This window comes from Scophthalmus maximus, chromosome 5 (genome assembly GCF_022379125.1).
Source record: "Scophthalmus maximus strain ysfricsl-2021 chromosome 5, ASM2237912v1, whole genome shotgun sequence".
Taxonomy (NCBI): domain Eukaryota; kingdom Metazoa; phylum Chordata; class Actinopteri; order Pleuronectiformes; family Scophthalmidae; genus Scophthalmus; species Scophthalmus maximus.
The window spans coordinates 26,873,959-26,901,787 of record NC_061519.1 but is presented as its reverse complement, the minus strand read 5'-3'; the positions used below and the strand labels follow the sequence as shown (position 1 = coordinate 26,901,787).

At 46.2% G+C, this 27,829-nt stretch overlaps 1 protein-coding gene across 1 annotated transcript; it reads right to left on the bottom strand.

Moving 5' to 3' along the window:
- On the bottom strand, positions 1–27,829 carry basp1 (brain abundant, membrane attached signal protein 1). The gene is made up of 2 exons (XM_035634179.2): positions 27,458–27,829; positions 1–3,398 (listed from the first exon to the last, which is right to left on the bottom strand). The coding sequence occupies exon 2, from the start codon at positions 3,380–3,382 to the stop codon at positions 2,735–2,737; it is 648 nt and encodes a 215-aa protein (XP_035490072.1). The 5' UTR covers positions 3,383–3,398; positions 27,458–27,829; the 3' UTR covers positions 1–2,734.

Sequence of the window (27,829 nt, the reverse complement as noted above, 5' to 3'; positions counted from 1 at the left end):
TTTCAGTCAATTTCGTACATTTTATTACTGTTGCACCATTTATACAAGTACATATAATTTTGAATGCATCAATTTCCATATTATCTTTTTTTTTAAGTTAGTTTGAATGAACGTGTGGTGTGGAGAGAGAGAGCGGCGGTGACACATGGGATGAAAATATTGACCGCAGTTGCCATGGATGCAGACTTGAGAATTATATTTTTTAAATTTTTTTTTATTCATTTTTTTTTCCACTTGACCAAAAAAGACAGGACTACAGGTTCACCCAACCACGGACATGCAATTCACCGAGTCAAGAGAGGACGAGGAAACCGAATGAACCCGCGCGACAACGCTCCCGAGTCTTTGTCTCTGCTACGGTTTTGAGTGCGGCGAGGAAAACGCTGCGCGTCGGGCGGATGAAACAAAAAAACGTTGAAATGGCTGAGATGAGCGAATATATATATAAACACATATACACCTCTATACGTATATGCAAACGTGGAATGTAGGAAAGTACATTTTGCTAAAGTGACGTAGTTGAACACAATTTTGTGTTCCTCAATTTTGTCACTTGAAATCGGCTTCAATGGTAAATTCAGATTGTCTTAGAGATTATGAGATATCACAGATGTTTCTTGTCATTTTCCCCAAATTTATTTTCCTTCTCTTGTTTTACTTCTTTCCTTACATCCTTGTTTCTACATATCTCCTTTCTTTCAATCTGCCGTTCCTCCCGTGCTCTTCATTCCTTTTCATTTACCTTTTCTTGACTTCAGTACTTTCCCCTCCACTGCTCTATGTTCAGAGAGTATTTGTGATATATATATATATTCCAGAAAAGGAAAAAGAAGAATGCATGAGGCATGAAAATCAGAGTCTCCCTTTCATGTAGCTTTTGCCATCCCATAACGACAGCACGGTTGCCACAGAAACGTGGGACCACAGCACAGACCCAGTGCTATCTGATGGTTCTGATGGTTCTGATGGTTCTGATGGTGCTGATGGTGCTGATGGTTCTGATGGTGCTGATGGTTCTGAGGGTGCTGATGGTGCTGATGTTGCTGAGGGTTCTGATGGTGCTGAGGGTTCTGATGGTTCTGATGGTGCTGATGGTTCTGATGGTTCTGATGGTGCTGATGGTTCTGATGGTTCTGATGTTGCTGATGGTTCTGATGGTGCTGAGGGTTCTGATGGTTCTGATGGTGCTGATGGTTCTGATGGTTCTGATGGTGCTGATGGTTCTGATGGTGCTGAGGGTTCTGATGGTGCTGATGGTGCTGATGGTTCTGATGGTGCTGAGGGTTCTGATGTTGCTGAGGGTTCTGATGGTGCTGATGGTTCTGATGGTGCTGATGGTTCTGATGGTGCTGAGGGTTCTGATGGTTTTCCCCGGGCCAAGCAGCGGCGCCACGCAGTCGCTCCCGTCCCGTCCGACGTGGTTTCACGGTAGATGGAAATTCTCAAATTTAAATTCCCAAATCCAACAAAATTTGAATTTAGGGATGAATTCAAAAATGTTCTCTCGACTGAAGTCCAATGTACAAATGTCTCTCTTCCTTTGTCATATTTTCACTTTTTACAAGTGAAGGATTTGGTCATATTCAGTCGCAGGAAAGAGCTGAAGAGCCAGTCGAGCTCCTTCCTGCCGTCGGTGCAGCAAACGTCACCTTCTTGGTTTTCTCGGCGAGTTCACACCGTCTCGTGTGAACTCGTGGTCAGAGAGTCGATGTGTCAAACCAAATCTGAAAAAATCTGCAAAGAGTTTGTCTTCAGATTTGGACGCAGGGATCAGAGATTTCGAACCTTTCTAAGAACGCCGGCGACGTCGTCTCTTCCGCGAGGCTTTGCAGGTTTTTTAAATAAGCGTATTACAAATGTTTAAAAAACCACTTAGTCCTCTAGCAATATACCTAAGGGTTTCAGTACAAAATCTAGAATCTCATCTGAAAAACTCCTACGACTGTTTTGTGTCTGAGAATGTGTTTTTCTCTGCAAAGCCTCCGAACACGTCTTAGAAAGCCCGAAGGTTCTCGGTCCTCGCGACGTGAACGTAAACTCCCCGGAGAAGTTTAGTCGTCGGAAAAGAAGAAGGGTCGCAAGAGGGGGGGGAAAGGTGCAACGACACAACTCGACGATACCAAAGAGCGACGGGGCGGATGGACACAACCAGAGCTGCACGGCACCAGAGAACGAGCAGGTACCAGGCCCGAGGCCAGAACACGACGCTGAGGACGAGCGAGGGAGGAGAGATGAAGTGTGGACGGATCGATGGAAGTCCAGCTGGGAAAGAGATTTCTTTAAACCCCGCCCCCTCCTCTTCCCCCAGATCCATTTCCCCAAATTTAGATTTGTTCCCGGTCGTCCCCCTGAGCGCCGGGTGAAACCTCTGGACCGGGTATGAGCGGATGATGATGATGGAGGATGATGGATGTGAGATGGTGAAGCCGACACAGACTCGTATCAAAGTTCAAATACTACAGCAGAAAAAAAATAGAGTAAAACATAACAATAATAATAACAAGCAATAATCGTCCGCAGCGGTGGAAACACTTCCCCCCGGTGGTTGCTCCAGTCCGTCGTCATTCAACAAATCATCATCATTACAATTATTATTATTATTATTGTTATTATTATCATAATGTGGGCGGGGCTAGTTAATTTCTTTTCCATTTTTTTCTTTTTTTCTTCATCGTCGTTGAGTTAGGTACTTCATTTTTTCATTTTTTTTTCATTTCCGAAAAGGAGCTGTCCATTAATCTTGAACTGCTACGGTTTGATCCTTGCTCGGCGCCTCTGTGGCGTTCGCCTCCTTGGCCGGAGGTTCGGCGGCTGGTGTTGAACTAGGTGCGGTGGCGGCAGCGGCGGCCTCCTTTGCCGGCGCCGCCGCCTCTGTAGGCTTGGGGTCAGGGGAGGCAGCGGGGGCTGCCTCGGCTTTGGCTGCTGGTGCCGCGGGGGCCTCAGTCTTTTTGGCGTCGGCCTCGTCTTTGCTGTCGGCTGCCGGGGCGGGCGCCGCGGCCTTGGCCTCGGGCTCCTTGGCGGCGGGGGCCGACTCTTTGGCCGGGGCGGGGGCGGCAGGTTTCTCCTCGGCCTTGGCGGGCTCCGCGCTCTTCGCCGCCTCCGTTTTCGGCTCGGCGTTGGCGGCGGGCTTCTCGGGCTCCTTTGCGGCGGGAGCTGCGTTCTTTTCCTCGTCTTTGGCCGCCGCGGCGTCCGCTGCCGGCGCCTCCTTGGCCGCCGTGTCGTTTGCTACTTCCTTGGCATCGGCAGCCTGGGCCTCGTCTTTGTTGTCCTTCGGAGCTTCGCTCTCCTCGGTAGAGGCCCCCTCCACTATGGCGTCCTTGTCTTTGGCCTTGTCATCGTTCACGTTGTACCCCTTCTTCTTTTTGCTGAGCTTGCCTCCCATTTTCGATCTCTGGCTTCTGAAACCAAAAGAGGAAAAATAAACAAAGCTTAGTATCATGAAGGAAACTAGCAATTCATTCATTCATTAAGTAGAACGTGCAACAGGAAGTAGAAGTTGAAGACCTTCAGCGAACAATGGACCAAAATTTGATTATGTAAAATAGCGAATCATCAGCAAAGAATCATTTTCTTTGAATCAGATCTCTGTATTTATGGGGATAACAATATTGAGTCAGTCATCGAGTAGGTAGATAGCGCTGTGCGCGCGCACACACACACACACACACACACACACACACACACACACACACACACACACACACACACACACACACACACACACACACACACACACACACGGCTCTCTCCTTCAGATTCGCCATCTGTCTCCTCACCGGGGGGGAAACTTCAATACCTCAACAAATCAGGCTTATTAGGAGCAAAGAGTCAGGAACGGCGCAATTTGTTGTTTTGAAATCTGAAGCTACAAACTGCCAACGACTTTTTGGCAGTTTATTTTTCTCATGAAGAATAAAAACCAGGGGGGAAAAAGACAAAACAAAGATGCAGCCTGTTTTTTTAGATTTAGATTTTATAGATTTTGATGGAAAACACTTTATATCAAATATTAACTGTCTCTGAAAAAAGCTAAAATTCTGATATTTCCCACAATTCTTAAATAACACATCTTTGAGTTATCCTGACAAATATAGGAAACAGAAACCGGAATATTTCAATTTTTTTTTGGTAAGAAATCAAAGAAAATGGGCCAAAATGAACTTGTGAAGGAACAAATGAATCCTGAATGAATCTTTGTCTCAAGGTAAAAAAGCGCGGAGGCATGTTTCAAAATCTACAAAGTACAAATCATCCGGGGGGGACAACAACCAGAGCTTACGGATATGTAAAAAAATACACATCTTTAAAATAAAAGCTGAACGCTGGACTGATATTCTGCTTCACTCTAGGTTCCCTCCTGAACGCACCAGGCCACGGAGACGCTCTGCTGGACGCTCACAGATTCTCATCTCGTGAACGGGACGGAGCCGCCGGCGAATCCACTCAAAATGCTAATCACCGAGTGAATAACCCCCCCCCCTTCCCCCGGGGGTCCCGACAGTCGGTATCTGTCCAGGGCCGCCGCTCCTGCCGCAGCTTTGTACGAGCCACAATGGACGCCCCCCTCCCCGCCGCATCACGTCGTTGGACTGCCGGGACAATGACTCACAATCATCTGGGCCAGACAATGGCTTCTGTTCAGCCAGAGGCCTCGCCGCCGGGCGCTACAGTGTGTGACGGGCCGAGACAACCTGGAGGAAACGCTCCGGGTCTCAGGGGAGCACAAAGGAAAAGTCTGCCGGGGCCGGCGATGGACTCCCAGCATCACTTCAACACGGAGTCCTCGCGGAACAAGAGGCTCGTGAAGAGGCGAGAGGAGCAGAGGAGCGGCGCGATGTTCCAACTCCTGGTTGTCACTAAAAACGCAAGCACAAGAAGAACCACCGGGAAACAAAGGGTCCGACTGTCTGTTACACGCGTTCTGCTTCACTCTTCATTTGCCATTCATGAAGTGGATAAAAGGTTTTTCTCGACTTTGCAGACGAACCCATGGCGATTGGGAATCGAGCGCCTCGATCCACGTGGACACAGTTTCATTATCACTCTGCGATCCAGCTGGTGTCGAGTCTCAGCGAGGCCGAGTTCTGGTCCATCTCGTCTCCGCGGCGCAGCGACTCTCCGAGTCTCGTCTGCTTCAACCTGCAGTGTGTTCAGTGCGTGATCCCAATCCTCCGAATCACTTCCCGTCTAAATGAACACTTCCCCTCCCGGGAGTGTTTTTCCTCTTTGTGCACCTTCACTTTTCTTCCCTCTTGTCTATACCTGTAACAACGACCCGACACTCGAAGCCCCTCGTGTCTGTGAACGTTTCCAAAGTGACGGACCCACAGAGACTCATCACCTGGCTCCTGCAGCTTCTTGGCCTCTGCATCGCTACGGCGGCAATTTGCATTTGCAACGTTGGAGTTCAGTTATTTGTATTTGCAACGGTCGCAAAAACCAAAATGCCTCCGGACCCAGTTGGATTGATCTACGACCGACCAGAGCAATGGAACGTACGACGCCGCGAGAGAAGATTCGACCGACGCCACGCGGCCGGCAGCCATCACGATCTCGTTCTGCTCGGTCTGTGTCCTCTGCACAGATTCCTTATTCCCTCAGTAGACATTTCATCCCCCTCTCTCGCCTCCGCCCCTCTGGTGGGGGCAGATGGACGTCTCCAGGAGGTCGCGGCAGATCCCCGGGCCTCGGAGCGGCGGCCAGCCCGGCCTGACATGATTCCGTGTTCCTGCCGTCCGAGATGACACGTTAAAGGTTAAAGCTGTCACCGCCCCCCCGACTCCCCGCGCGGCTCGGACACAGTCGCTCCGCTGGGAAAGTCGACTTGACAAAACACGGGCGAGGAAGAAAAATATCTCTTATTCCTGCGTTTGCATGAAATAAATTGACAAACGTGACGAAGTTGTTCACGAGATATAAAAGGTTCTTCAGCGCGTCACTGACAAGAGACGTGAGACACAACAACAACAACGGGTTCAACCGCTGAACTCGTTGTAAAGACGAGTTGTGACGTACGGAGGCCCTGAAGAGCAAATCACAGCAACAAATCAGACAAAACACAACGGCAATTCAGAGAATTCACGTTGTCTTTAACTAAAGTCAGGTGACGGCGTCATTCTACCGATCTGCGTCCATCTGTAAAGGTGTAAATGTGACGGTGAGGAGGCTCGACAGGAGGTTACGGACTTAACGAGGTCAAGACATGTAGATATAAGCTGCGTCCATCGGAGGCGCCGTTTGAAGACGGACCCGGGTCATTTTGAAGGCCACCTCACACGTGGTCCTTCCGTACTCGGATCATCCTCCTCGGGCCGGACCTATCCCAGGACTCACCGTGTGCCAGTGATGGCACGGGCCAGCTAGGTGCAAGAAGCGACGCCGTGGGAAGCGCGGGACGAGCTGCGGACGCCATCTGGGAAATGCTGGATTGGCCCTTGGTGGTGGGGCCAGACCACGCAGCCAGGCGTGGGGCCACTGGACTCTCCGTCCGTCCAGACAAATGTCTGCTGGCACGGGGACGCGGAGGTCGCGTGACCTGGGCCGAGGGACGCAGCCGCAGTCGGAGCCAAACCTGTCACACGTGACGACGAGACGTGAAGCACCGAAACCGGAACTCCTCGTAGAACCTTCGAATTTCCGCGCGTGTGGAGTTCAGCCGAGGTATCGGGCCCACGTGCTCCCGACGCGGACGTAAAAAAACACTACGGCCATAATTCATAACACAGGTCCCGGTCGCTTCCTCCCGCCGCTTCCAGCTGGATGATTTAAGACGAGTCTGTTCCTGCGGCAGGCGAGTGGACAGGCGGGAAGAAACTGGAGCAGAAAATCTGGCCCAAAATCTCTCACACACACACACACACACACACACACACACACACACACACACACACACACACACACACACACACACACACACTATCCATTCCAGCTCTCTTAAGTCTAAAGAAAAAGGGGGGCGGAGCAAAGGATGCTTCGGGTCGGGGTCGGGGGGGGGGGGGGGGGGGGGGGGGGGGGGGGCAACAACAAGATTATTTTCCGAAGCCGGGAGAGGATCCGTGACACGGCGGCGAGCGGGAAGAGAGCGGTTGGCGTCGTGAAAAACAACATTATCCAAACAACGCGACCGTTCTCTGAGAATTCGAGTTCTTATATTTTTAAATTTTCAAACAGATAAAACCTGTTTCCTGTTTAAACTGATCGACTGACGCCGCTCGTCTGACTGAAACGTGTCAAACTAAGAGTTTAAAAATAAATATAAAACAAGACGTTACATTTAAACAAAGTTTAGATCGTAATCAGATTTTTCATTTATTTAATTTTTTTAGCTGTTTTACCACAAACTTTTATCTATTTTTTTTTTTTTTTTAACAGTTTGGGGTTTTTACGCACACACACACACACACACACACACACACACACACACACACACACACACACACACACACACACACACACACACGGGCGTTTAGAGAATCAATCCCCAAATTGACAGGGGCCGAGGGAACTGGCGGGACGTAAATTGGTTATTGATCTGCTCACGTGAGCTCATCGTGGCCGGCGGACGCAGCGTGACGTTCCATGTCTGTTCGAGGAAAAGAAATAAAAAAGGTTTTCAATTTTACGTCTGGAATTGCCTGAAAAAAAAAAGAAAGTGAATAAAGCATCAGGGACTAACAGAAACGTCCATTCGTCCTCTGTCCTCTGTCTGACTAACGTCTTCACAAACATGCACGATGACGCTTCCAGTTCTCTGTGAAGTGAAGTGTTCGCGCTCCCTCGCTCCCCCGGTGGCTGTCGCGTCTCAGATGCTCCTTTTGTCCGAATAACGCGTCACAACTAAAATCATTACGATCATTTGTCCTAAAACCTCCTCTGCGGGTCAAGAACCCGTCCAAATATCTTGGGTTCACCGACGACTGATGACGCGAGCAGATGGAAACATTTACAATCATTCAGGATTTTCCAGGTCGAGCAACAGAGTCTTCAAATACAAACGTGTTTTCAGTGTTACGGTTAAACCCCCCACTAATAAATTCATATATATGTATTATATTTTCTATCCCTGTGCGTTCGTACTGGTGTTGGTTAACAATCGAGTGGACTTGAACGTGACGTCGTGACTGCAACTGAAAACACTCTGGTAGAAAATGAATGTATATACTGTATATGTATATATATATGAACAGATATTTATATATAAATGTGCTGAACAGAAACTGCTCTGAATTCACTGCCTGAGCAGAACAGAACTAAAACGTCACTGTTGGGAAACAGTGACGTTCGTTGAGGAGTAAACGAGGAAGCGACCGACACTGGACTGAACGATATCCTGCGGTGGCCCTGAAGTGCAAAACAGATAATTCCGTTGTAATTCAGATAAATGATTGTTCTATTCATTCTGGTTTCCACCATCTTCACGTTCTCTGCTCTATGGTTGTAGTCAATGTGTGTGTGTTTCTATGTTTGCACCGTAGAATAGCAAGTTAAACTTTGTTGAACGATGCCAAGGTCAATTGATCCTGATTCTGAAAACACAACGGCGACACAGAAATCCACGCGGTCTCAGTTTGTGTTTTCCTATTTGTGGTTGTGTTTTGCACTTCAGGGCCACCGTACGTATCAGCTTCAAAAGTAGCCAAACTTCTAGTCTGATCAAATTCCATTAAGATCTTTTCAAATCCAGGGCAGAAAAGAGAAACTGATTACAGCTATTTTTCCCCTCCATGCGAACTCTTTTAAACAAACTATCATTCAAAGCCCCAGTGTGTAATAATTGTAATTTTCTGGCGCCATCTGGTTGTAAAGTGTCAAACCGCAACCAGCTGAGCGACCGACAGGGGACACTTTATGGTGTCGCACCGCTGATTCTATTTCCTGTTTCCGGCAGCGTCTGAAAATTCAACGTGAACGCGACGTATTCTGGAAACATTTAGTTCAACTCATGTGACTATATTTATCTCATATATGAACAGAGTTATGGACAATATATTCAACTTCTGTGAATAAGTTCTTCTAAATATGACTCACTGTAGCTTTAAACCTCCAGCATGTGTGTGTGTGTGTGTGTGTGTGTGTGTGTGTGTGAATGTGTGTGTGTGTGTGTGTGTGTGTGTGTGTGTGTGTGTGTGTGTGTGTGTGTGTGTGAATGTGTGTGTGTGTGTGTGTGTGTGTGTGTGTGTGTGTGTGTGCATCAGAAAGAGGAGATAAAGACGAGGTGACGTTTGGATTTGGACAAACATGAACTTCACAGGTGAATGTGTAACTTGTTTTCACACGAAGAGGAAGTGGACGGAGATACTGTGACACTGGGATTCTCTTTACCTACAGGAATTCCCACACACAACCTCTGCCCGAGCTCCTTCGGTGTCGAGCAGAGAGAATCTTTTGCGCTGTCTGGTTTTGACCACTCGCTTCCCGCCAGCGGTGAACGTTTCACCAGGGGGGGTTTTGGCAACGGGGGGACGTTTGTTCAGCAACAGCAGCGGTGACGTGTTAAAACTGGAGCCGACGGACGTCCAGTGAAGGACCACTATAGGTTAACGCTTCTCCCAGGAAGCAGCCGTTCCATGATTTGGACGTTGGACGTCGGAGGTTTCTGGGGCTAATGCTGTTTCGTTCTTCTACATTTCCATCAGGGGAAGTTCTCATCTACGTTCTTATGAACCTCCACTAAAAACCTGAAACGGTCCTCCCGGAGAACTTAGCAGCCTTGTGGACAAAAAATGACCAGAATTTCTTTTTCCAGTCAATAAAAATATGACTTCTTCTTGGTTGGAAGACAACTACTGAGGAGCTGAGTCAATGAGGATGGTCCATAAGAGCTGCAGACGGACGCGGTGCCGCCGCTACTGACACACTGGTTTGACCTTCACCAAACCATTAACTCCGTTAATTTCAAACCGCATAATGATCAATCACTAACCCTGACCACGCCCACACCTTCACCACGGAGCGTCAGATCAGCAGATTAGATTATATCCTCGTGTCCCGAGACGTAACGAGCGAGAGACTGAGAATCCAGAATGGACGAGACGCCGGTTGTGTCTCATGTCGTCCGGTCTTGTCATGGTTTTATTTCTAAACTCAACTATTTGTTGATCTTTTCGTATTCGACCGAACATCCTGATTTGCTTTTCTGCAAATAACGTGCATTATGTCGCATTCATGACTGAGGACGTGCACGAACCGACGCATGAAACGGATGCAGGATACGCGATGCGTAGGAATAAATATGCCGTTTCTAACTGTTTCTAGAAATCCACCGGTGACCCCCCTCCGGTGTTGTGCTGGTTCCCGATCCCACCGTTGGGAATCACTCGGCGACAGATGGATTATAAACCAGTGAGAGTCCTCGCAAGTGTAGAAGTTCAGTGTGCGTGTGTTTAATGGGAGGCCACAGAGGCAACACACACACACACACACACACACACACACACACACACACACACACACACACACACACACACACACACACACACACACACACACACACACACACACACGCACACACACGCACACACACGCACACACACGCACACACACGCACGCACACACACACACACACACTTCGTGCTTTGAGCTCATGCGTGCAGAGATAAACACACACACACTGTTTATTAATGAGAGGACAGTGTTCCTGAGAAACATGTGACCTCTGACCGGCCTCACACTCGTGCGCACGCACGCACGCACGCACACACACACACACACACACACACACACACACACACACACACACACACACACACACACACACACACACACACACACACACACACACACACACACACACACACACACACACACACACACACACACACACACACACACATCCATCCATCAGACTCAAGGCCCTGCGTCGTCGCAAAACGTCAACTGGACTCAGACCCTGGTATCTTAAAGAGACAGCGTCTGTGGAGAATCTGATCTGGGTCCGGAGCAGAACCGGGTTCTGACTTTCTGATGAATTGTAAAATGTGGACGTTTACAACGGACGGACGGACGACCTGGACCGTGTTGGACGTTCACGCGTTCAGAACGACACTCCGGTTCTGACGTCACTGTGTGAAGCTGCAGAGACAGCAAGTTATGGGAAAAATATATATCGCGTAAAATGAGTTGCTGTTCAAAGATTTTTTCTCATTCGTGGTGTTCTGTAGAATTTCCCTGGACTCTGGACCCGCTGTTTATTTGAGTTATTGGTTTTACTTCCTCTTGTTTTCACAAAACTTTGCACAGCACATTCTACGGGTTATTAATTATTAAATCAGAGTGTAATTCAACTCTGATCCTCCGTCTCCGACTTTGAGTCGCGAATCAAAACATCTGAGCGTGAAGAGATGCAGACGGTGAAACCAACAAACGAAAAAACGATCATAATGTAATGAAGAACTTAATCCTGATCGGATTCACTGGGTTCATGCAAACAGGGGATCTGGGTCCTGAAGCGTCGGTCTGTCCCATGACTCAGCACTTGTGAGAAAACATGAAATGCAGAAATGCAGTTCTCTGTCACACACTCAACTTCCACCTTGTGCTGTGAACGGGGCGGAGCCGTCTCCACGCTCTGTTTGTGTCGATTTTCACTTTGGAACCTTGTCTCCTCGTCTCTGCTCGTCTCCAGTGGGGTTTTCTAGGCGGCAGCAGCTCGACCGCTTCCACGTCAACTAGTAAACGTCATCGACCAATTGTTTTACATGCGATGCTTTTAGCTGATGGGCTGATAAAGAGATGAGAGTAAACAGGGATAAAAGTTTCCCTTAAGTCATGAACCAAGAGTCCTTCAGTTGTATATGAAATGCTCCGTCACACAAATATGAGTCAAGGACAACATAAGGGGAAAATTAGGTGGAACATTTGTAGTTCTGTGTTCGTGGATGTCTGCCTCCTTCTTTCATCACATACAAACTGGAACCTTTAAACAAACAGGAGTTCATTTGACGAAGACGAAGACGAAGACGAAGAGCCTGCTGAGCCGCGGTCTCAGTTTGGTTTATCCTGGACGCGAGCCAACGGTTTTCCACGACTCCTGGATTTCTTTCCCGCCCGGGTCGTCGTGAACTTGGTGAACTCTGATTCCAATGAGCTATATTGCTAAGTCTGGAAATGTATATTCACATCCTGTCTGGATGAGTTTTCATTTGAGAAGTGGTAGAAATGAACTCAGATACACACACACACACACACACACACACACACACACACACACACACACACACACACACACACACACACACACACACACACACACACACACACACACACACACACACACACACACACACACACAGGGAAAATAAATATTTGAATTAGTAAAGATCCAAACTGTCGGAGCGATGACGACAGCCCGTAAAAAGGCACTTACGCGTTTATTAACTTCCTCGTGAAAATGAATCTCTTGTGCACGTTCCCAAATAATTTCTCAAGAAATAGCAGCGGCGGCGTCAGAGGACTCGCATTCTCTGACGCCGCCGCGTCGCTCTGGGAAAAGGAAGTGGAGCGCGAACATCTTACAATACGGAAATCAGCATCAGGAGCTGTGATTATTAATTTCTCCATGAGGGGAAACTGGTTTGAGATTGATTTCATTACAGTAGTTTTATTTATTTTTTTATGAATCTAGGAATCGTTGCATCAACTTCTAGCTCCACTGCAGAACAGATTTCCAGTAAACTCGGTGGAAGGACGGAACACGGACAGAGAAAAGAATCCATTCCATTTTGGTGAGGATCCGGACAAAGGGGCTAATTTGTCATGACTTAGTGAGACAGAACATTTGTTTGACATTTTCAGACATTTCCCCGAGGGAAACAAATATCCAGACTCGTCAACGGGAGGACATGGAACTTTAGTCAGGTTCATGTGGCGACTAGTTCTTCCTACTGATTCACACAAATCATGCAAATTACGAATCCATCAGGTTAATCCTGGAATATAAAAATCACTGAATGAATCACACCACAAACGTCCTGTCGCACGCACATGCACGCACACACACACACACACACACACACACACACACACACACACACACACACACACACACACACACACACACACACACACACACACACACACACACACACACACACACACACACACACACACACACACACACACACACACACACACACACACGAGAGAGCAGACAAATAGATGTGACACTGTCGGCTGAGCACAAACAGCCTGACAGAGGGACGACATTTGTTCTGGTTGGATGCTCAGCGCGTCAGAGAGTCTGATGAGATTCTTTGGTTTCAAGGAGTCAGGAGATGAATCGACACGAGAGGAGTGTGTGTGTGTGTGTGTGTGTGTGTGTGTGTGTGTGTGTGCAGGTAACAGCTGCCTGTACAACCTCTGACTCATGTACGGGGGAAAACAGATAAACAGAAGACGGAGTGAACAACATTTTACGTCCAAATAAATTGTTTCAGCTTTGTAATGTTTAGTGACGGGAAACTGTTTGAACACCAGCTCTGTCCTGTATCACTTTGGAAATGATGATCACGTCAGTCGTGAGGCGCCGCTGCGAAGTGATTCACTGCATGTCCCGTTTCAAAGTAGCAATAATTGATTTGGGTTCGCCCGAGCCATCGCAGTCCACAGTGAGGGGTTTTTACTGGGGCTCGCCGCTGATGACGAGGGTGATGGGAGCGGTGAGACCGAGGCTGCATCCACATCACTACATTTTCATTTTGAAAAACGTATCCAGCAACAGGGATACCTTTTTCAAAATGAAAATGTAGTGACACCCGCCCACCACACTTCTCCGGAGTTTTGGAGGCCTTGAAACGGAGAAGTTTGGAAACTGCTCATTTTTGTTTAAAAACTCTGGGGCTGCGTTGCAGTCTGACCCGCCATAAAACAGACATTTGGAAACGATGACGCAGTCGCCCGCATTTGCTTCTTGATTGGTTCTCATCAGTCACGAAAATAAATCATATTTTTCATTACAGTTGTTTCTCATCCATAGTGTTTTCTGTGAGTGAGCAACCTGATTTATGTTTTCGGGTGTGTTCATTTGGACGGGCCTTAAAACTGACACTGAGCTAAACAGCTTGTCTAGACAGAGATCATTTTTGTTTTAAAGCGAAACGACGCAGTAAGGATCAGACAGTCATCTGAACCTTTGTTAATACAAAATATTTCTTAGTGCAGAAATATATTTCATCATGAGAAACCAAGAAAAAGTCTTTACAGTGAACCATTCCCAACCGACCTCAACATGAACCAGACGAGGGAATCAGCCGCTCAGCAGCCACAGTGTAACTCAATCACATATCAGCAGCTATTGAACCGACCATGTAGACGGCGATAATTGAAGCCCTGAGCTTTCGAGTGCAGCTCTGGACGCTGCCAACCCTGCGAATGCTTCTCGGTCTGGCAGCCTGCCCCGGCGTCTCCTGGATGCTGCGACGCTCTGCGGTCCAACTCAGTCTGTCAAAGACACTCGAAATCCTCTCAATTATGGGAGTTGCTGCAAAGTGTAGCCAGCACAGCGCCGGCGCTTTCATACCAGCGAGTCTGCCAAAGCAATTTATTCATAATGCCAATTTATTAATATTGTCTCCTGTTGTCTAAAGGGGGAAGTGAACACAAGCTGAAGTGCTAAACCCCCAAGGGCCATTAACGGACGAGCCGAAGAGTTTGTTTATTCCATGGACACCACTTTGCAATGGATTTAATTTGCCACGATTTACGCCGCAAATCAATTAGTCGTGTTGGACTGAAGCGACACGAAAAGCCGTCCTTTCCATCGCCTCTGTGATGTGTACGAAAAATAGGAGTTGGCACGGAATAATGAAAAGCAGTCAGTGCAGGGTGATGCAAATTAGAGGTAAGTGCGGCTGAGGAATATCAATGAATTTGAATAATTTCCCATAAAATAATAATTTAGGCGGGACGTCCTTTTCAGCCGAGTCAAGGACTACACTTCATGAAGTCATGAAAATGCCTCCAATCATGTATAATCTGTAGAATTCATGAAGAAGACTCCTGGCCAGTTGTTGCCAGGTGTAAGTTAGTTACTGTACTTATGTCTGAGGTTCAGTCTCTTACACATTTGGAGCTGATCTGGCTGCATCGTCATTAATCCAAACACGTGATGAGCATGACGTGTAATAACACACATGTATAGTAGGTCACAGGCTTATTTAAAGACACCGTCAGGAAAGCTTGTTGGGTCAGTTGCATTTGGACCAAATTAATAATAATGGCACTCGCACGTCGGGGCGTGTCGCGAATATCACTTCCTGTGTACATCATGCGTCGAGTACACCATGTCAATTTCATGTAAATGGGATGATCTTTGTCACATAAGCCTGACTTCGCCACGTCGTCGTCAAGGCAAGGGCTTCTGACCAAAACACAAACTTTTAGCAACTTTCGATCCCATAGGTCTTGAGATGACAAACACTGAATATGAAGTTGTTTGTGTGAAATCTCTCGGAGAAGCTGGTTAAAGAATGATGTGCGAAAATGTAAAAATTCAGCAAATTTGCACACCAGAATGGCCGACTTCCTGTTGGTCAGAGGTAATGGCTGCCAGAGGCTTGTTTGTAGATCTTGACATGATACATGTACCTACCAAATGTCGTTAATCAACATCAAATTTAAAGCTAGGGGGCTCTATCGAAATCATTTTGCCACGCCCAAGCCCAAGCTTAATTTGATGCAAATTACATTAGATTTCTTGGCAAGTGTGCAAATGCACGTTAAGGTCGTGAAAAACGAGGGCAACGTACAAAGAGAATACAAATACACCACTTACGAAACAAGACCTACACCTCTACAAGCAGGTGTGAAAGAGGAGAACACACTGAACTAATCTTACATTGTGCCTCAGTGTGAAGGATCGGCTACAAGGGCACGAGGACGGAAATTTAGTGGCACAAAGTCAGGCTCTAAACTCTTCCATCTCCATCACTCAGTTTAATGTGAAGTCCGTTTTCTCCTCAGTTTGTCCGAACCACACAAGCTTTCTAATCATCAAATGGAAGAATGACTCGGTTCATTTTAATTTAATCTCTCATACTTTGAGGAACATGCAACAGATTTCCGGTCCTGCACTGATCCTGCCTTGTAGCGTTTCGCCCCCTCTCTGATCAGTCCAGACGGCAGCCATTTTGAGCAGGAGCTTGCACGCTCTACATGTAAGATAAGATCGCAACAAAGTGCACATCATAAACAAAAAAATACAAAATGGACTCCTGAGCACAGTCGGAGACGAAGCAGGGTGGACGCATTAGTCCCCTCTGTCATTTCAAAGGGACTCGCCTCAAAACTGTTGTGACAGCCGGGCTCCATCTTCCACTCCATCACAGGCTGCTGCCAATAATCCAGCCTCTCACACACGCACACTCTCTCACACACACACACACACACACGCACGCACACACACACACACACACACACACACACTGACTGAAGATAGGGGACCATGCTAGTCGGTTTGCGTTCTTTCAAATGAATCGTGGTCTCGTCTCTTCTGCATCTTTCCTCGCCGCCACTGCTGAATTCAAAGGGGTAGGTCGACCCGCCGGTCAGCAGGGGGGTTGTATGACGTCATCACCAACCGAATACTTGGATCAATTGCTCAGTTTTGAACTGGCAACCTGTGGAAACTGCAATGGACAGAATGTATGCAGTTGACGGAGACCGTGGACGTCTTAAGCAGGAGCCCAATATATTGAGGAGATTTCTGGTTATTTATACAGATCAACAAGTGGTCAGTGCATGGCGTCTCTGTGGGTGTATTTATCTCTCAGACAATAATGTCTTCATCAAACAGACAGAATGTCTGTCTCCATAGAAACACTGTCTCTGTCTCAGTACATTTGGGACAAAGGACTAACCGACATTGCAACGAGACATTCCAAGAGTCAGGACCGATTTTCCCCGACAGAAGCAACCTGTCGTACATGTGATGTGGTTATTACGCAAAATAACTCTCAAATTTAAATCGATTGGAAAACATCACATCTAAGAAATAGGCAGGTTTTCGCATCAGGTCAAACTATATTAAAGAACTTATTTAAAAATAGAAAAGCAATCAGAGAGCGGACACCTTCTATTTGCTTCTGTTTTGAAGCCTCCATTTGTAATTTGACCGGCGTCCATCTCGGTTTATCTAAAACCAGAAGTAACCGTATATGGAGAAACAGGGGGTGTGGCCTGACAGAGCTTGAGTGAATAAATACAGTGGTTTGGATAGGACTGCCTGGATGATTGAGACGACGCCGAGCTCTGTACGTTACAGACCGATTGATTGATTGACTGATGCATTGCTCCTGATCGCTTTGAGATCTGTGTTTGTGCTCACCCAGAATGGGGTAATCACAAAAATGATCTTAAATTCATCCGACACTGTTACGCAGGGAATGTAAATTATAATATTTCCTTCCCGTGTTGTTACTTCTGTTCTGCATTTCAATTCTTTTGTCACATGACTGTCACGCCTACTTCTCGTGTGCTTGTGCGAACACAGGTTTTATTGGACGTCATTGTAATGTTTGTATTTTTTTCTTCTTAAATCATTATAAAAACTTAGTAAGTTCTTCTTCTCTCCAATATGTTCCTCATCAGTTCCTCTACTAAGGAGGAACATATTTAATCTGCCCACATCGTACAGAGAGACGGAGGCTCCATTTTCTTCTACCAAAATCCACCCGGAGATTTGTTTGAAAAGTCTTTGTGTTGCTCTCAGCTCCATATCTCTGCTGTCAATCAATAGCACTGCAGCGTTTAAAACCCACCACACGACCACGAAGCAGCTCTGCCGCCCCAGAGTCCCACACCAGCCTCCTCCTCCTCCTCCTCCGTCTGTCTGCAAAGATCCCCGCGGCCTCCGGGTTCCACCCCCGGAGCCAGACACCGTCCGACATCAATCGATATCTCCGCAGGGCTGCGCTGGTGAGCAGGGAGGATTTTTTCCGAGCGTGAGTGACATTTCGGAGAAGCTTCGGGGGAATAGAAATTAGCTTTTTAAAGACTTCATCATGTCGTACCTCATTAATTGCAAACGACGGACCCATTTGGGCTTTGTGTTCATTGCGTACTTGATAATCCAGAATGCAAAACAACATCTTTTCTACTTAATTTATTAGATTATCTTTATCAGTGCACAGTGAAGCTGGAGGAGCTTTTTGACAGTGTGAGATCTAAGAGTCAGATGTTATCACTGCCTGCTTGTCTCCTTAGCATGACAGCTAACCATTAGCATGCTCACGGGTTCTGTAAGAAAAGAGCCGCCGTTGTCACAGCAACGGTCGTGACAACATGGGATGGGCTGTATATAAAGATTGAGGCCAAATCAGTGTGCAGTAGTGCAGAATGCTAGGTCATAAGCCCCGCCCCCACCGTGTTAGCAGATGGTACATGGACCAAACTTCGTACAAGTTTAATAAATGCAGCTCCCCTTACAGTCTTCATAGTGAATGGCGAATCCTTGTGCTAAAATTAATCTGCATCTATGCGATACACGTTTTGTAAATATCAGCGAGTATTTTCTCAGCGTCCATTAGCTGCCACTTTGGTGTGTGAGCCGAAAATCAAATCAGTGTTTTCGGCACAACCCTGTCTCTGTAAATCGAAAACGCGAAAATGGTGCGGGCCGCACCACACAGCACTGCGAGTGCAGTTTGTGAACATCACTCGCCGACACCTTGAGAGACGTGCTAGCAGGCGGCGTCGCTACTCCGTGGTTAGTGTGTCGTACTCACATACCGGAGGTCGCGTGTTCGCGTCCGGACCGGAGAGTAAAAACACAACAGCGACAACAACAAAGAGAGAAACAAGCTTTCTCCAGAATCGCTTACTGCCCCTTCAACCACCTTGAATGTGCGAGTGTTTCACTTTACAGGACTGAGCCACAAAGTGACTCAGTCAGACCCGCGGACACAAGCTGTCGGTTACCAAAGTCCTTTCTGACGCCTCCTGCCTCCTACAGGCGCAGACTGTAATAACTCTGCTTTCTGGACTTTTCTCCGCGATGTTTATGATCCGCTTCAGCAGCGCGGCAAAAAGACATAAAGCACCTTCCCCGGAATCATCTTTTAATTTCATACCATAAATCTCAGGCGTGGAGGGAGGGAACATCTCCCGCGGACAGAAGAAGAAGTTGTGTATGAAGCGCTGCTGCTGCCCACACACACACACACACACACACACACACACACACACACACACACACACACACACACACACACACACACACACACACACACACACACACACACACACACACACACACTTCCCTCTGTCAGAGGATCAGTACTTTGGTTCCTGCTGCAGGATCGAAGGTGCAACACGGACACGTTATCACGTCTGAAATGCGGCGAAGCTGCTGCAGACAAACGATAAGAGAAACACCGGCGCGACACGTTCACTCTGGTTCGTCCATCAAACGTGTCGACCCTGTAGTTTGACCGTTTTTGACTTTAAAAAAGATCTGTGATTGGAGTTATCCATATATTAAGCAAGCTTAACGCTAACATCACCACGCTAACATACCTACATACAATTATTTTATTTACATATTTTTAATACATTTTAGAATTATGTGTATGCTTAATTATTAATATAAATAACGTTAATAAATATTTCTGAATCTTGACTAAATAAAATATTTATAATATAATGTTTATATATATATATATATATATATATATATATATATATATATAATATAATAATAGTAATAGAATAACATGAATTAATTGAAAATTCTAAGACTAAGAGAAAAACCTCAGAATGAAATATTACTTACTATTACTTATATTAATTACCCTTTTCCTCTCTGATCAAAACTTGTGTGTGTGTATATATATATATATATATATATATATATATATATATATATATATATATATGGCCAAAAATATGTGGACAGATAATCATGGCGATGTTTTTCCTGGACCCCATATTTCCATCCAGTGACGGGAGATCTTGATGATAAATTAGACAACAGCTTTCCTCCAACTTCCTGTCAACAGTTTGAGTTTGAGCCAGCTCCGTGGAGACGCTTCGTCACAGTGTGAGCCTCAACCGCATGAGGCCAAAATCAAAGCCGCCTTACTTTGTCCAAGTTTAGGAAATATATCGTTTCGTTCCGGCTTAAAAATTGTGAATCATTTTTGCATTTATTTTCCTTTCAGTTACATGTTTGGTCTAAAATTCTCAATGTATGTAACTTTTCTTTTACATTTGCTCTTTACTGATGGACACATTCTCCACCTCACACCAAGCTCGCAGATACATGAACATCTAAAGAAGAACATTTGAGCCTCGTGGGAGCAAACTCCTCTGAGTCATTGGACCTCCTGCCCGCTTCCCATCGGAGCTCAGACCAAAGAGAGGAAGCTGTGGTGGTGGTGAAATGCACAACGGCACCAGAGTGAGACCAGGCCCCCGGGCCGCGTCGGAGCTGCAGACTCAGACGTCCACTCAGCCATGTTTTCGTCCACTCGTCTGTCCGACCCGTCTCCGGCGCGTCGTCTGCAGCTCACGGGCCCCAAGAAGCCACTGGATGTAAAGTGGACGTGGCGGGCGTCCGCCGTCCCCAGCCACAACACTGAGACAGTGAGGGGGGGGGGGGGGGGGGGGGGGCGAGACGGGACAAAGTCGTCTCTGAACTCCAGCTCACCCTAAAAAGAGCCGGGGAGGGGCGGAGGGGCTGAGAGCCAAGACACACACATTATCTGACACCATGCATCTCTCTCTCTCTCTCTCTCTCTCTCTCTAAGTGGAACAAGCGACTGGACAGTGAAGAGAAAGAGATGCTGCGGGACTATTTTGATGGGACCGGAATCCCCGATTTCGGGAGACCTTTTTCCGGACATTGAGCTCATCTTTCACTCTGTGTTTTGATGACTTTTTTTTATTTAATGCATTCTTTGATTTTTTTTTTGGTGCATTTGTAAAACGACCCTGATGTTTCTGGTGAATTTTTTGATAAAAGTTGTTTTCAAGAATTAATAAAAAAATCTCTCTGGAATCAACTGACGAGACGTCCAGTTATTAAATTAAATGAAATAAATATCACGTGATCAATTAAAATGTATATAAAACATTTTTTACAGTTGCATTTTTGGGGGGTTCTAAATATTACAAAAAATATATATATATTTTAACTAATCAAATAACTCATTTTAATCCTAAAAACAAACACTTGAATTCAAAGAATTCATAAATTTAAAAAAACATACCTACATATGTGACACATACTCATTTAAAATTATATTTGTAAGGTTTACATTTGTTCTTAAAAAGGGTTTCAAAAAATTACAAACTTTAGAAATATATTCTAAATAAAAAATAATTTAAACTGATCAAACAAAGCATTGACTTTAATCCTAATAATAAAAAGAATTCATAACTCTATAGAATTATAATCTTCTGATGTGCACACGTGCACACGTGCACACACACACACACACACACACACACACTAACACACACACACACACACACACACACACACAAACACACAAACACACAAACACACACACACACATCTTGAGTGTTTCCGACGGGCTCTTGATCACGTCTCACATTTGAGGAAAGAAAGAAAAAAAAAGAAGAATCCCAGCGAGATATTTTTGTAATCTCCTTCTCTTCTCTCTGGTTGATGGGAGCTGAAAGAACTGGGACTGCAACACAAACGCGAGGAGGCCGAGCACCTTCGAGTCTAAACTCTGTTGTACCATCTCATTACTTTCACACTCCGTCTTTGGGCTGTTCAAGATTCACGAGTCTCACAGAGCGACGGCAGCAGAGAGGAGGAGGAGATTGAGACATGTTCATCGTCACCGTTGAAGAAATCTGGTATTTTTTATGCTTTCGACATTTTCTTACTTTTCGGTATTTGCCACCAAAAAGTCGTGTGGATTCTGAGAAGTGGGGTTCTGTCCGCGGTTTCTCTCATCATGCAGCTGCATCTCATCATCCATTTTGAAATATCGTTTTCCATTTAAACAAGCTAAATGCTAACATCAACATGCTAAAATCCCAACAAGGGCGATGCATGCCCTGTGCGCACGTTGTAACTTACCCCAGTCAGGCAATGCTACCTTTTTAAATTTGTAATAATCGTTTCATAACTACGTCATCACACAGTCATTTATACCATATGGTGACAAATGATGTCATTGCTACACTTAACAATGTCATTTTCTGACCTCACGCGATGGGGAATCATTTTCTGATCAATATAAGCTCCAGTTTTGTCTCCATTATTGACAGAGGAACTTGGAAAACATGTTTTTACTCCAAAGGTTCATCACATGGAGACTGTGATGAGATATTACTGCCAAGTAATATCACTGGCAAGTTTGGTGAAAATGCCGCCTACGTGCCGGTTAAAGTGTTAGCATGCTAATATCTAGCTAGCATGCTAATTTTAGCTTCTTAAATGCTTGAACATCTGCAGCAGAAGCACCAACTATGTCAACTAAGTCTCACAAAACAAGTTCAGCCTTTATAAAAAGATGTTGTGGGACGACCGGGGTATAAATGTTTTTCTCCTGAGAGAGAAATGTCCAGCCCTCCGGCGGCGAGCTGCGCGGTAGCACGCAAACATTTGCTAATTACAACATAAAGTACAACGACGGAGGCTGGTGGGAAATACCTTTGGTTTTGCCAGTGGAATTTTAACGTAATGGTGGCGCAAGAGGAAAAGTTAAGGGGTCACCAAAGAGTCAGCAGACTAATCCTCTGGGGAACACGAGTGTCTGGACACAAGCCGATATGGGGCCCTAAGCAGAATGTGAGTTGGGCTAGCTTTGGTAGCTGTGTTGCTCACATTATACCAATGTCAGCCTTTATGATTCTATTGATTTTAAACTTAAAAGTAGCCAAGTACAGTATTTTCTTAGCTAACATTAGCTGACGGTTCCTCGACTGAATTGAAGGAATGATGGAGGGGCTAGATAGCTGGGAAATTATGGTAAGACATTGAAATTAGTTATGCATGTTCTTCTTTGTGACATTGCCTTTATACACTACGGCCTTTTCCATCAACCGTCTGACAGACGGTGGCTGTATCGTGCCTATCGTTACATTGGGCATGGGGCCCCCCCCTATGCCTTGGGCCGGCCCTGGTCCCAAATCATGTAGAGCTGGAATCTTGTCTCTTCCAATCAAATCATCACCTCACACTGATGGTGATGGATACATCATCAGCAGGGCACTGTGCTGAAAACAAAATGGCTGCCGCCCACCACCTCAGTGATTAAAGGAAAAAAAGAAGAAAAAGAAACAGCAGCCAACAGATTCAACTGTGACTTTCTATTGAGGAGAGGTATGATTCACAGGACACACTCGACTCACGACCTTCCAGCAGTTAATAATTGACGATATCACAAATGCCTCCACGGGAGTCGAGAATTGTGAAATCATTAAACACAGCTGAAAGGCCCTTCACTGGAATTCATAATCATTTCCACTTTGATAACAATTACAGTACTTTGGATTAACAGTCTGTGCCGGGTTTAACTATCAGGCTCTGCTTTTAGGACGAGATCTGTCTCCTTCAAAAGATAATTATGGACATGTGCGTGAGAGAAATGTGGCCCGACTGCTCCTTTATCTGCCCTCGTCAAACGATTTCACATATTTGGGATACAGCGGAGAGCGAGCAGGGATCGCCGAGTTCATTCCCCCCGCCCCTGCCGGGGAGAAAACACATCAGATAACGTTGTCGCTCTGGTTTTGGCGCTGTAATATCCTGGAGGACGAGGCGCAACATGACAGATGGCGCTCATGGGCCAAAGAGCTGGCAGGGGGGGCGAGGACACGTTGCACCGTCGCCAAACCTCCGGCGGGACTGGAGAGCGGCGGGGATACGAGGAAAACACTGACTTTAGGACACGTCGCAACCGCGGGTCCGAGACGAGGGTTTAGCATCTGTAAACTCTGTAAACTCGCGTCAGTGTTAAGGCTGAGGCTGCGCTGCTGCCGTCAGATTTCGCCTGGACATGAGATTTTGCAGATGAAATGTCTGTCCGCCCCCAAAGCCACAAACCCAGTCCCAGCTCACTGTTGATGCTCAGAGACACCAACTGTGACGATAAGGTATGAAATCTGTATCTTTAAAGATGCACAAATAAAATTCTGGCCACTAGGGGGCAGAAAAAAAGGGCTACAACGCAGTTTAACAGAGTTTACAGCTAACATGTTTTACACACGTGGCCCGAGGCAGAGCAACACGATCAGTCACTTGGACTCTGACTCAACCGGGGAACTAAAGTCCGACGTTCACTCTCGACCCTTCCAGAGAAAGAAATCTGGCTTTCATTCGCTAGACGCTGTGACGCTTTGGTGCTTGGAGCACAGAGGAAATCATTTAACAACAATTATAAATTATTTTTCACTCACATGCAGAAAACATATTGAAAAGTCGTATTCAAAGATAAAAATGTCCGTCCAAGTTGTTGAGGTCTGAAACTATGACTCATTAGACCTCGTTTGAAAAAGAAAAAAGAGCACGAGGAACAAACTGTGATTGAAATCCCTGTAAAACCTCCCGACTGTGCTGCGACTCCACCTCAACATACACACAACCAAAATTAACTTTCATAAAAGTTTTCTGTCATCTTTGGTGTCACGCTTCCGTCGACAAGAAAAACGGAAATAAAACCTCCAACTTCCTCGTCCGCCGCAGTTCACGCCCGACGCCAGAAGATGACATGCGAAGAGACAGACGGGACTAGACGTCAATTTCGCGTCACTGACGTCGCGAATGGCGCGAGTTGCCTGATCAGTCGCAACCCTGTTGCTACGGTTACACCTCATCGTCGCTGCTCTGCCTTCGTAGGACTTCAGGGAGCGATGGCGAAGGTATTCGCTCTACTGACGCCATTCCAGTTTATTCATTTATTTTTGAGGCAGTGGAGAAGCAGTAGTGGTGACTCAACCTGCAGCTGCACCCATCACCCATCACACACACACACACACACACACACACACACACACACACACACACACACACACACACACACACACACACACACACACACACACACACACACACACACACACACACACACACACACACACACACACACACCTCGAGAAGGTGGCACTGGATGAGCCACCGTCGGAGTATAACTCCTCTGGATCCAGAAGGATGAATGGACGCAGTCAGTCAGGGTCTGGATTTACGAGAGCCAATCAGAAGCCGGACAAGACGAGGCGCGTTACTACGCCCGCCGCGTAACCACGGTGATCTTGTGACGACGCTCAGGACATCATGTGCCCCTCCGGGGGTTTAGAGCTCAGTTGTCTTTTATATTGGGTTTTTTTTGTGTGAACTTCGAGAAATGTTGTGTATTTATGGTGAACATGTGTAGCTGAAGGTAAAAGGTATATGACAGTCACATGTCAGTGTAGGAGCCAATCACAACGCACCATTCAGACACAAGAGGCCACCCACCGTGACGCTCTGCCTCAAGTTTAGCATTTTGTCTGGCGCCATCTTGTTTTCAATAAAATAAACACCTACGACCTGCGACCTATTGGACGGTACCAGCTGTCAATCACACTGTATCCACACGTCCAATACAACGCTGCTTTATCGTGCTATTTGACTGTAAATGAACCATAATGTACAAAAGGAACATCATGTGTTGAAGAAGACTTGAAACTAGAGATTGCTCCATTACTCAAGTAAATGTTTTACCGACGTTTTGAATCAAGTGAGAAGTCGAGTCACGTTCTCATAGAGTCGCCCTCTGCTGGTCAGTACACAGAATACAGGCTTCAAATTTCTTAAATTGTACGTTCTTGCGTTGAGCTCTGTGGGCCACCGTACGTCAGGGAGGTTTTCACACAGTGACACAAAGTCAATTAAAGATAACTGATGAACAATAAACCTCTGTGTGATAATGGAATCAGACAGCGAGGTAATTATGTGGAATCAGATCACGGAATAGATTGTGAGAAGTGGATGAAGTAATGGGATTCTCTTCTTCAGTAAAAGTAATAACAAATATTTAAAAATCCTATATTACATTTAAAAACCTCATGTAAGTGACTGTTACTATAATATCATTATTATAGCAACATAATTGGAAATAACTAACACTGGTTCAATACCAAAACATATATTACATGTATACATATATAGTATATACAAATAAAAATTATGTCTATAAAAAACATTTTTTCCATCGACCAATCGATTCAACATCAGTCGATAATCGACCAATCACAAACTGGACACAGCAGCATCACTATAATCTACTGATACTGGCCACACACACACACACACACACACACACACACAGCTAATTTAATTTCTTCCATCCTTTTTTTTCCTCCAACCGAATTAACCAACAAACCCAGAATTAAAACACCATCCTCTCCTCCTCCTCCTCCTCCTCCTCCATCCTGTTTGACATACAAGGTGGCATCTCTCCCATCCACACCCTACACCCACAGCGCATGCGCGCCGCGGCAAACAAAGGACCGTGCAAATAACCGGCCTGAGGAGGAAGGTTTGATAAAGTTCTTCACTCGCTGCAGCAGAACAAATAATAACCGACGTCGACGACGCAGCAGCGGCACAAAAAACTAAGACGCGCCGGGAAGAGGTTGCAGTTAATGAGTGTGTGTGTGTGTGTGTGTGTGTGTGTGGCGGGGGTGGGGGGGGGGGGGGTTTACAGGGTGCAGATAAATCCCCCCAATTCTCCATCACTGCTTCCTCATCGCACACGCCCCCCCCCCCCAATCACCGGCTCCTCTCCCTCCAGCATCCTGCTCGACGCAATAAAACAGGAATATGGAATCTATAATTCATCCGAATCATGACATAACCTGGTTACAGTCGCTCTGAGAGTGTGTGTGTGTGTGTGTGTGTGTCACACCTCCACACAGACAAAGAGGTGGGGCAGAGCAGAACCAGAGCTCGTTTTCATTAATTTCATTTCAAAATGTTTAAACTGTTCAATTGGCTGTAAATCATCATCATCACGGGGGGACCGCTCCCTCTCCACGTCGTGGAAAACAAAAACAATTCATATTCATATCGATACATCTGAAAGAGCGCGCGAGGAGACAGTCGACGCGCATTTTGTTTCCATATGAAAAAAGAGTGTTAAATAATAACCGGTAGAATGTGTGAGGCGCGTGTCACTGTACACACCCCTTTTCTCTTCTTCTTTTTTTTAACCTCACCTGTAAAAATTTAAGAATACAAATAAAAAAGGACGACAGAAGAAGAATTGATTTCTGGAATTCATGAATTCTCAGATTTCATCCTAAATCAGATCTAGAGGATGAGTCGCAAACGGAGCGATGGATACATGAAGACAAAAAGGATTAAATATATACACAAACATATATATATACATATATATATATATATATATATATATATATGTATATATAATAATAAGCAAAAGGATCCGGAGCATGTTGCGGGGGAGCAACGCGGAGGATCGCCCGACGTGGCGGCTCTTACCGTGGACACTGAACTTCCGCTGCTCGCTCGCTCTCTCTCTCTCTCTCTCTCTCTCTCTCTCTCTCTCTCTCTCCTCGCGCTTCCAAGTCGCCGCTTCTTGTAAAATGTCTTTTGTTTTTTCTGTTCTTCTTCTTGTTCTTGTTCTTGTTGTTCTTGTTCTTGTCTCTGTGTGGACGGGTGCTCGTGGCTTCGCGGCTCCTCCTGCGCGCCTCGCGGCTTGTGCCTGCTCCACGACGGTTGGACTCGGCTCGGCTCAGCGATCCTCCGCCTGCGCGCACACGCACGCACCCGCCGCGCGTCCGTGCGTGCGTCCGTGCGCACACACGCGAAAGCAACGCGGAGCAGACACACACACGATCCAACTGTTCCCCC

Coding starts and splice junctions, on each gene's coding strand:
- basp1 (XM_035634179.2), bottom strand. CDS start 3,382: ATGGGAGGCAAGCTCAGCAAAAAGAAGAAGGGGTACAACGTGAACGAT.